The 11475-nt window shown below is 38.8% G+C and overlaps 3 protein-coding genes across 3 annotated transcripts; 2 read left to right on the top strand and 1 right to left on the bottom strand.

Annotated features, from left to right (window-relative positions):
* The first annotated feature begins 4207 nt into the window (after positions 1-4207).
* pyurf (PIGY upstream open reading frame) lies at positions 4208-5508 on the top strand. The gene is made up of 2 exons (XM_086208256.1): positions 4208-4490; positions 5358-5508. The coding sequence occupies exons 1-2, from the start codon at positions 4288-4290 to the stop codon at positions 5500-5502; spliced, it is 348 nt and encodes a 115-aa protein (XP_086064382.1). The 5' UTR covers positions 4208-4287; the 3' UTR covers positions 5503-5508.
* Positions 5509-5715: 207 nt separating this feature from the next.
* LOC147258405 (phosphatidylinositol N-acetylglucosaminyltransferase subunit Y-like) lies at positions 5716-6216 on the top strand. The gene has a single exon (XM_086208257.1). The coding sequence runs from the start codon at positions 5717-5719 to the stop codon at positions 5927-5929; it is 213 nt and encodes a 70-aa protein (XP_086064383.1). The 5' UTR covers position 5716; the 3' UTR covers positions 5930-6216.
* Positions 6217-7084: 868 nt separating this feature from the next.
* Positions 7085-10485, bottom strand: LOC147258406 (uncharacterized). The gene is made up of 3 exons (XM_086208255.1): positions 10394-10485; positions 8203-9706; positions 7085-7702 (listed from the first exon to the last, which is right to left on the bottom strand). The coding sequence occupies exons 2-3, from the start codon at positions 9700-9702 to the stop codon at positions 7568-7570; spliced, it is 1635 nt and encodes a 544-aa protein (XP_086064381.1). The 5' UTR covers positions 9703-9706; positions 10394-10485; the 3' UTR covers positions 7085-7567.
* Positions 10486-11475: the final 990 nt, after the last annotated feature.

Genomic DNA, 11475 nt, shown 5'->3' on the forward strand with positions numbered 1-11475 from the left:
TTAGGGTCATGGGGGGGTGGAGCGTGTCCCAGCTGACATTGGGCCAGAGGCGGGTTTCACCCTGGACGGGTCGCCAGTCCATCTCAGGGCCATCAGGAGCAATTAGGGGCTCATTATCTTGCTCAAGGATACTTCGACATGGTCACCAGGGGAAGTGAGGATCGAACCAGCGACTCTTCGGTTGTTAGACAGCCATTCTACCTCTGAGGATCATGGCTCTCAAGAAAGAGAATAAAAGACTGCGTGACATGCAGAGTCAAGGATCTTCTGCAGACGATAAAGGTCTTGAGAACCAAGTCAAGGCTTTGCATAAGGAGAACACCAGGCTGTGCAACATGGCAGTCAAAGGCAAGTATATCTTTTAGATTTAAAAGGTTTGGATGCAATTTTTTAGATTAAATACATAACTATCACTTCATTTTGCTACTGCACTTGGCCTTCCAGATACCATGCACAGTTTGCAGCAGACTACATTTAATTTTTATTCATTATTGCAATATCTTGTTTATTTTTTGTGTGAGAAACAAATATTGATGACGTGGGATTTTTTTTTGGTCTGTTGGAAACCCATAATATCTCCAGAACCCCTCACCAACACATTTTGTTTCATTTAAAATTCGAGATATCAAATGTGCACACTGCTGTTCATTTTGACACCCAAAAATGAGCAGAGGTGCATTTTGTTTTAGAAACCCTCCTAATTCCTTCCTCAGCTCCTTGAGAAGCCTATTTTCATTTAAGAGTGACTTATTTACAGGTAACTCACTGAGGAGCGAGGACTTGGCATACAAGAAAATATTACCAGTATTGTATTTGGATCAATTTCATGTTTCCTGTAGCACCAATCAGAGGCTAACATTGTGTAAGTATGTCTTGCTTATTTTATTATGTTTTATAGATGAAGTTGTTAAGCAACACCCAGGAACATACAATCAGCCATAAACAAAAGGATCTGTGAGTTAAGACAGCAGGAGAAGAAAAAGTCTAAAGAGAACTGAAGGACTGGTTCACACTGGTCAGTCAGAACAAGTTTTGACAAGTGATCATGTGGAATCCATACAGCACTAAATCTGTTGTCTTGTTTTTTTGCAAGGATTTTTCTTTTTTTTCTTACACTGAACACAAAGATTGTTCTGTTTTTGTTGCACTGAAGACTGTTGTATTTTCATGACATTGTAGGGCGGTAATTTATTGAATTTTTGTGTGTTGCCATCCCTCGGATTACATTAAAAAAAAAATCTATAATCTCTTCACATTCCTGTCTGTCACTCTCTCCCTCTCCCTACTTTCTCTCTCTTTATCTCTGCCCCTCTCTTTCCTTTGCTATATCTGTCTTTTTCCATTATCCGTCTTTGTCTCTGCCCTGCTTTTCTGCTCTCTTTCTCCCCAACCGGTCAAAGCAGAAGGCCGTCTCCATTGAGCCTGGATCTGCTCAAGGTTCCTGCCTGTTAAAAGGAAGGTTTTCATCACCGCTGTTGAAAGATGTGCTTGCTGATGGAGAATTGTTCGATGTAAATTATTTGAAGGAGTGTGGTGCTAGACCTACACTTGTAAAGTGTCAGGAACAAACCTTTTTTGAGATTTGGTGCAATACAAATAAAATTGACTTGACTAAGATTATTTTATGCCGTGTTGCACTTTGCGCCTCCACTTTTTACATATTGAAAAAAATTGTTGAAAAAAACTGAGACTGGTCAGTAAATGTTTTTATCATCTCTGTGTTTCATATGTGTAGGTCTTTCAGTGATGAACATTGGCATTGACGTGTCAGACCTACACTACAAATCAAGACACTAATAACACAATACAATAATATTGTAAATGCTATATTATTCCTTCATTACATCAAAAACTCATAAAGAACTCAAAAGTCATCTGTCACTGTCCATTCACATTTATCTTTTGTATAGATGGTTGAGGACTGACTGAAGGTTTGTCTAAAGAAGTTCCACACAGCTGTTCTAGGCATGGTGGCACAGTGGAGCAGTGGTCAGCACTGTCGCCTCACAGCAAGAAGGTTCCGGGTTCAAGTCCTGGCTCGGGCATGGGATCTTTCTGTGTGAGTCTGCATGTTCTCCCTGTTCCTGTGTGGGTTCTCTCTGGTACTCCAGCTTCCTCCCACTGTCCAAAGACATGCAAATGGCGACTAGGCTGATTGATACTCTAATGTGAGTGTGAATGGTTGTCTGTCTCTATGTGTTGGCCCTGCAATGGACTAGTGACCTGTCCAGGGTGAATCCTTCCTCTCGCCCAAAAGCTGCTGGAATAGGCTCCAGCCCCCCCGTGACCCTTAACAGGAATAAGCGGAAGACAATGGATGGATGGATGGAATTTATCTATGAGCTGCTTGAGAACTTACAGATCAGTGGTTGATCCAATGCATCCATTCATTATTGAAAGTCGTAATAAAAAAAATCATGATTCAACTGAGGTCATTTAATCAATTCAAAACACATTTACCATAAAAAAAACTAGTAGAAATGTATAGATATGCTAAACAGACTTTGAATTTGTGCCATTTTGCATGACTTGTGCAATGAACTACTGCTTTGGTGTGTTGGGGTGTAAAACTAGTCAACAAAATACATCATAATACATTTTGGCAGCCACAACATAATTGCAATTAAGCAAACAGCAGAGAACTGCGCATAATGATTTGCACAAATGGGCCAAAGCTTTAGTAGAAGGAGAGAGAAATTGCTTTGATCATGTGCAAAGCTAACTAGATGATGATGCAGAGGTTGAAAAAGTGGTAATAAGAATCACAGTTCCAAGAATGTATCAAGTGACCAGGAAAATGTGAAATTGTTCTGCAAAAGTGATGTCAGAACAGAAAAAAAAACTGTTGGTGGAAATATGTTTTATAATGGACTGATTTTGTGAAAATAAATCCATAATGAAAGGAGAAATCATGAATGCAATAATTTATGTAATTCCCCGTTGTTGGCGTTTTTTAGGTCAGTGTATGCTTTGAGGTTGAGAATTGCTGCCAGTATTCTGTTTGAATGAGCTTATTTTAGTGTTGTAGTCATGTTGCAGGGTGAGTTTGGAGATTTCTGGCAAAGATGCATGAGGTAATACATATGGAATGAAGAGTTTAGACAGATGTTTACAACTGCAAAAGACCCCTTCAGTCTATGAATTTAGTTAGTGGAGTGCTGTATTCTCATCTTTAGAAGAAACACTGGTATTTCTGTTTCCAACTCGTTATATTGATCATCCTCATGTACACAAATTGAGAGAAGCAATAAGCATTAGCAATTGCACAAATGTCGTACATCTTACAGCTGTATTTTTTCATCATTTCATTTCATGACGAACAACAAAAGCTGTTGTTGATGCTGCTGCTGAACCTGTTTTGTTCTTTGCTTATTTTGTTTTGTTTTTTCAAGGCAACTATTTCAGTTTCAACTCAAAAATCAATAGAAACATCAGTATATCACTCAGTGACTTGTACGAGGCCCACTTACACATGCTATCCTCTTGCAGTATTATTTCAGTCTAGTGCACTGCAGAATATGTCAGAGATGATGGATATCGCTCATGAGTAAACAGAGCCAAGGAGAAAAGGTTCACAGCCAAAGCATACATTGCAATCAAGGCATGGCAGCTGGGGGGAAAAAACTTGGAAAAAAAACTCCTTACTCTGTCAAGTAAGGAGTGGGATACATTATAGCTAAAAGCTTTTTTTTTTTTTTCTTTTTTTTGAAGTTGGGGCTGTGTCTAGATATAGATAACCCTGATGGGGGAATTAATGTTCTGCTCTAGCTAACCCAGGGCTGTCTGATGATATTAAATGTTGTAAAGACACAGCCTGCCAGGGAATAAGGCAGGGCTTATGTGCAGCAGATTTTATTCACTCATACAAAACTACAATTTAAACTGCTGTAAAATTCACAAAATGCATAAATCTGTTGCTTATTCAATTAATATAGAAGACCTTTTTAAAGTCTGCTTGGTAATGTAGCTTGGAATATATTTGTCAGCGTACTTCTACTGTTTAACAGTGTTACACTGCCACCACGTGGACATATGAAAAAACAATTGAGAGGACAATTTTTTTTCTAAATTGTATCTACAAGTGAGTTAACAGCGATAAAATTGTTGTAAATTAGGTAATGGAAGAAGCCAGCTGAATTGGTCAACAATACAGAGAGTGTTGTTACAGAAAACGTTACACGGAACAGTAAACCCGTTTACAGGAAGGGGACTGATATAGGTGTAACACAGGCATACGAGGGTGTTTCCTGTAATGAGTGAGGCAGAGTTAGCTCAAAAGTTTTTGTCATGTTGCGGAATGTTTTGGAAAAATTGGCGACAGAAATAGTTTTTGTCCACCGCCACGTGAAATATAGGTATTTGGTGCAGAGAGCTGCGCCTGTTTTTGTGCCAGTGAGGGGCATTGCGGATGTGAAGGACGACGGACAGCGAGCCTTTGACGTCTCCCTGCTTGAGGTCCTCGTATGTCCGCTGTCCAAGAAGCCGCTGAGGTAACGTAAACACCCAGTATGACGTAGTTTCACATTTAGAGATAAGTTCACTCGAAGTATTGCTACCTCATTGGATTTGATTTTAACCTATTTTTAATGTTATTACTTTTATATAAAATGCCACGACGGAAAACGTAGTTTCCAGGTGTCTTTCGATATATTCAACCTGGCACCTGTGAGGCATTATTCTTGCCCCACAGTGATTGTACATACAGTGAAGCGTAAGATGGCGTTTAAAATAATTGGCAACGGATAACATGACTATGATGAATGAGACAGTTTCTGTTGTAATATTGATTGGAAATCTGTATGGAGCGTTACGTAACTGTACGCACATGCCCAATGGAGATGATCAGATTAGGAATCTCTAAATGCGTTTTGAGATTTATGAATGTGAGCTGGCATCAAAAAAATGTGCAGTTAAACAATTAGTTAAACATTTAAATATTATCAAGTCTGTATTTAGCTTAACAAGTGTACTGATATTTGTAAATGTATAGACAAAGTGTGCTTAACGTTCATTTTTTAATTGCATTTATTGGAGATAGGAATTGATTTTTTTTTGACCCCAGTTAAATGAATTAAGATGACATAATCTGAGGAACAGCTTCCAGCCTGTACTGTTGAACAGCATCACATATTCCAGTGACAGATAAGACAATTTACACACCAGACCAACAGATTCAATGAAAACTCAACTTTATAATCCTTATTAAGTGGAATCGATTGCAGGGCTGTTGTATTATACTCAATACCAAACCTGACAGTGGTTTTAATGCTTTGTCTGATTGGTGTTTATGCATGAAGACAATTTTTGAATACACGCATGTGCTCCTTTTTATGACTCTTGTTGCTGTCCCTCACCAGGTTTGAGGCTGAGACCAATGAGCTGATCAACGAAGAGCTTGGCATTGCATACCCCATCACTGATGGCATCCCAAATTTGATCCCTCGGGAAGCCAGACTCCTGCAGAAAGACACACCTACCACAGACACATCTCCACAAGAGTAGATTCACACAGAATTAACTGACTAAATTGATACTGTTTTAAATACTTTGTCACTGGGGATGTGGATAACTTCTATGTCAATCTAACAGCTTGTCATATGATGTGCTGTACTGCTGCAGACTAAAAGTTGTATTGTATTCCTGCCAGTGAAAATCCAACATATCAAGTCTGTAATATTTATGGAATAGTCCACTGTATCAGAATCTCTCTGCAAGTATGTTCTCCTTGTCTATGATGGTGGGACTAGTCCCGATTGTGTCTCTCTTCGGTTTGTTCTACTCTGCTGCAGTTGATGAGAACTTCCCTCATGGGTGCACCAGCAGCAACAGCCTGTGTTTCTACAGCCTGCTGCTCCCAGTCACCATCCCAGTCTATGTCTTTTTCCACCTTTGGAGCTGGATGGGAATCAAGCTGTTCAGGCACAATTAGGCTGTTCTCACTCTGGTCACTTTTTTGGCACCTTTTAAAACATCCAGTTGTGATACGCTAAACATGGCATTTCCTGACCTTTGTGCTGCTTGCTTGATATTAACATAGCAAACGTAGCAGTGTGTTTCAAGCACAACTGCAATGGAATTTGATGCAGTTAAGTGTGACTAACCACAGTTTTCATTGGAACTGTAAGACACATTTGAACCCTGAAAGGAAACTGCTGAGAAATCCAGACAGTTGAACCTGACACAAGTCTGTTTTGTCTATTAAATTTTAAATGTTTTTTTTTTGTTTTTGTTTCAATGCACATTGCCTGATAGGATGCCATAAGAGCCAAAGCTTCTGTACCAAGTTAATACCAAAATTGGGAAAATGTGACAGTACTAGTTTTTGTACCGTAGGTATTCGACAATAACAACATGCAGGAAAAATACCAGTAAAGGTTTCTTACAACTTCTGTAAGGAGGCAGCGTATGTGCAGCAGATTTAAATTAAATAAATAGTATATTTTGAAATGCATTCCATTAATTTATGACTTTGATATAATTATTTGTAGAAATTCAGGGGTATTAGTCCTGACTACTAAATTTCTGGTTTTGAGAGTTACTGGTTATTGTTTTTTTAGTGTGAGAAGGGCTAACATGTAGTATTTTTTAACTATACTGTCTTTCATTTCAATGGTATTTGCCTGTAAATCAGTGTCAGTCATGTAGTAACAACTGATTTACAATTTTTTGATTTGTAATTGCCTAATTATTAAGAAATTATTATTGCTTAGCTATCAGTTGAGTTATGGATACATGAATGTAATCAAGGTTTCTTTGGTAGACCATTATTTCACATATATCCTGAAACATGAATTTTCTTACATGTAATAATTCTAATACAGTGGATTTTGAATTTCATAGACGAGTATATTTATATAGTATGCTGTCGAATTTCATACGATTACATACCCCCAAACTAGTTCACTGCTGCAATCCTACAATGTGGGCTTTCACCTGGTTCACCAAGTTTGAGCCGAAGCCGAAGCATGCTGATGTCCCACAGGAATCTACACATGGAGATGACCTGAATATTTAGGTGAACAGTTCAACATGTACTTAACTGTACATTTTCTAAACTGTGCAACAAGTGGACCACTGTGCATTCTCAATTAACTTTAATTCCATACACCAATGAACTATAATTTGATGACATGCAGTGGAGCAGTGCAGTTTTGGAAACATTCAAAAGCCGAGGAACTTGTACAAAACACTGTAATTAGAAACGTATAACATTTTAACTTGGAAATGAAAAAAAAAATCTAGAAAGGTGTCATTTCAACAATAGAGAATGTGAGTTTGTCCTTCCGACGTTTTCCTTTTGCAGCAGAACCTTGGTTCATTCATTAAGACAGCTCTAACTCTCCCTGTATGATGCAGACTGACATCTCATGACAGATTAACAACTCTTACAATCCTTGAAAACACACTTCAGATGCTGTTTAAGTATCAAAAGGTTTATTAAGCTACTTACCCTCATTCCTGATATACCCCCAAGCTACGAAAATATGTTTTCCATTTGGTGTATGAAAAATTAAATAAGAATGTTTCAGGCAAATAGTGAGTAGAGTTTCCACAAAGCTTTTAAAGCTCAGTGGCTCTTCCTGCTCCTCATCTCTCTGCTTTGAGCAAGTTTAATCAATGGCGACTCAGGTCTCGGGGAATCTCCTTCCCCCTTAATCTTGAAGAAGAAGCATTCATTGAGCCTCATCTGCACCGCTTTGACCTAAAGCCAAACGAGTGATTTTGTTAGACAATATATAACGCATTTGGGCGTTCATGGAAAAGCAAGGGGCCACATTTGTTCAAAGTATATATTGTGCAACAATTTTTACTCCATATGTACTTAATACTGAAAATATTTGACAATAGGATTGGGCAGATTGATAGGATCAATAGTTCAGTCCACAAAAGCTTCTCATTTGGTACTGACAGCATTGAAAAATAGCAATTATAAGTTGTTGTTTTTTTAAATCTGGGTGTCTGAATCATTTTGTAACATTTTCACTGTTATATTTAGCTGACCAATGTCACAGGCTGTGCAGCAGCCAAGAAGAGGATTTTTTTATTCAGTTTTTTCTAAAGCTTGCTCTCAGAAAGCTTATACAGTTAATATGTCTAAATTACTTACTGTAATTTATTTCATTCATTACTTCTTTTTTGCCTTAAACAAAAAAGTCCCGTTAATGCACTGGTACAGCCCCGCTTGGAACATCGTGGTATTACCTGAGGCAGGTTGACCTTGTTGCTTTGGCAGTCAGTCATGTCAGTAGACTTGGGCTCTGACTCCGATTGAGGGCTTGGGGTGGCTTCTTCATTTGCTCTGACAGACCATGGCTGTCCACCACAAGGCTTTTTGCTCATTTCCATGGCTTTCACTGTTGCCAAGCAAGACTGATGGGTGCTACTGTCACCTTTGGTCTCTCCTGAAAAAGAGGATGTGTCGTTGTCACTGCACCTCTCTTCATCTTTTACCTCAATGACTGGTAAGCAGCTGCTGAGGCCTTTTCTGGCCCTCTGTGGCAAGCTCAGGTCCAAAGGTTTCAGGTCCTCAGAACATACAGTCCGTGTACTTTTCTGGCAGAAGTTGAGGTAGGAGGAGAATTCAGTGTTGAAGAAGTTTTCTGTCTGGCTGGAAGCATTCACTGTGGAGATCTGGGGAAGCAACTTTGACTCATACATGTGTCTGGAGCATGGGGGAGCCAGCTGGACATCCTGTGACGAATTCTCCCTAAACTGCTTGTTGAGGTAAGGATTTACTGCATGATATTGTAAATAAAAAGGACAAGTGTTCTTTCCCTCGGAGAGACCTTTGTTAATCTCTCTCTGTGTCTCAAAGCACCATTCTTCTGTGTGACGATTCATATTTGCTGTGAGCAACCCCCTTTTTTCAGCTTCTCTTGTAATTAACACCTGTGGCTGTTGTAGCTTCTTGTTTGTCTTTTTGGGATGCTGATTGGATTTCTTATCTGATTCTCCATACTGTTTTATCTGTTCAAGAGAATCATGTAGTTCTCTCTCGCATCGCTTGATTATTTGTGGAGTTGTAACGATAGCGTTGTCACTGGCTTCATCACTAGAGGGGTCAGAGGATGACACTCTCAATGTCTTCTGGGTGATGAACAGGTCCTGGCTGTTGATATCATCCTCAGTGCACCGAGAGTCATTATTTTGCTTCTGTCCCTGACACCACTCTGTCTCTGTGTCCTGGGAACACATCTGACAGCCTCTCACAGATTCTTTCTCTAAGAGCATACCCTCTTTGAGGGAATGTGGAGATGAAGAGACCAGCTTGGGGCGTTTGACAAGGACATAGTCAGATGATAAATCAAAAGCCACTTTCTTTTTCCTTTTGGTTTTCTTTTTGGAGTCTTGAATCAAGCAATCTGACTGTAGCTTTTCCATGTTGCTGCTCAGATGTGATGCTTCAGGTTTTGCAATAGGTGAAGATGTACAGCTGCCCCGTGTGAATGTAGAACTATCCTCTAAATCCAGAGCCAGTTTGTTTTTCTTTTTCCTCTTTTGTTTCTTCTTGTTTGCCTGGCTCACTTCTTTGGATTTGAATTTTTTTTTTTTTTTTTCCCTCGGGAAGTTTTCATTTGTGTTCATTGCTGTGTTTTTGTGTTTGGAATGTTTTTTGCTCCTCTTTGAGTCCTTTTGGCTTTTTCTTTTCTCAGGTGAAAACAAAGACTCCCAGAAGAAGTCAGCTCCCTCATCATCACCCATGAGTCTGTGCAGCAGAGAGAACAGAGCACAGATGAGTACACTTACTGTCGGACCTTCTTTAATGTGACACCTGTTATCTTTTGATGGAATGGAAAGAGCTGCATCCTTTTGAAAACTGATCATCAGATCTCCCTAAGCCCAAAGTGATTCAAATGATCCAAAGCCCAGAGATTCTAAATTTTCTGTTATAAATGACAGGGGGAAAAAAAGCCGCAAATCCGTGTCCTAAAGGGTCTGGAACCAGCAAACGAATTTTTTTGGGGGGGGGGGGGGATCGGCTTTGGCTTTTAAGCTTTTTTGGCTGTTTTTTGTCTTTCGGCAAGCTAAAACGGGGAAACCCCTATTTGCTATTGACAAAGTAGCAGTATCAAAGTGAAGTTTGATTTCAATATGGGAACATGGCTGTAGGAATCTACGATTATACAGCGTTTAGTTTAACGGTTCTAATTCCACTTCCACAAATTTTGACAGTTTACTTGAGCACGTAGCCTACCGCTGTATATCCTGACACGTAAGAAAAAATATAGCTCTCACATTTTAACCTGTTAACGTAATGTTAACTTTCTGTCCTTCTTCTTTCTCTTTGTTTTCACGCTTCGACGGTGGCTACAGCCCTACACTACACAAATTATGTATGCATATTTATGATACATAAATATATCATTTTTAGAAGTCGTGAATGAATAATTACCCCAGACTGTGGATTAGACTTCAGCCGGACAACTCAACTTCAAAGGGACCGCTTGGGCCGCCGAGAGTTTATGTTGCATTCATGAACTCCTCGTACAGTCCAGCTTCTAAAACTGTTTTACGCCATAAAACCGTGAACCACCGTGTCGAAAGAAAGCACATTATCACATCATCATGGTATTTTATGATTTTGGAAAAATACAACACAACACAGTGAAAAAAATCTCTCGCTGTAATTTCTTTCAAACCTCTTAAAGTTCTTTCAAAGAGGATAAATCAGATAAATATTTAAACCAAATCCAAATACGCTTAGCCTGGTTGATAATTTCAAAATATCAGCACCTGGCCTATGGCGAAACAACAATTATAATTACAATCAATCAATCAATCAATCAATCAATCAATCTATATATATATATATATATATATATATATATATATATATATATATATATATATTCTTATATATATAGTTTGCTTGTTTTGTCTCGTCACATGCCATAAAATACCATAGTCAGTGGAACGTCGCGAGCAAAGGTCTTTTCAATCAATGATTTCAAGCGTAACAGATCTACCTACATTTGAAATTGTGATTAGAAATTGGCTTAACTGCAGTGAACTTTTGGTATGGAAGGCAGTATAATGCCCTCTCCATATTGCCATTTGAATATGACGTGTATGGTGCATTGTCTAACATTTTTTAATGAAATATATGTTTATCGTCTGTGAGTGTGTGATTCTTCTGAGTGAAAAGTTTACAAGTAGACCACATGATGTCGTAATTGTAGTGACTTCATGTGATATGTAATCATTGGAACTACACTGAGAGCTATGTAATACTCGGACCATTATTGTGGTTCCACCAGATTAGTATCGCGTTCATTACCTGTCGTTACCCGCCACTGAGCCTCTAGGTAAACCTGAGTTCATTTTACAACACGGTGTGGTTATTGACTAATATGATTAATACCAGTAACACTTCAGCAATTACCCTCTTCTATTGTTGCACATCTCTCTGTCTACAGGTAAATGCTGTTATAATTGTGACACTAGGATTCATGGCATTGTACCATATAGACTGTA

The sequence above is a fragment of the Aulostomus chinensis genome, chromosome 7 (assembly GCF_037954235.1).
Source record: "Aulostomus chinensis isolate RoL2024-O1b breed Wild chromosome 7, RoL_Achi_v1.0, whole genome shotgun sequence".
Classification (NCBI taxonomy): domain Eukaryota; kingdom Metazoa; phylum Chordata; class Actinopteri; order Syngnathiformes; family Aulostomidae; genus Aulostomus; species Aulostomus chinensis.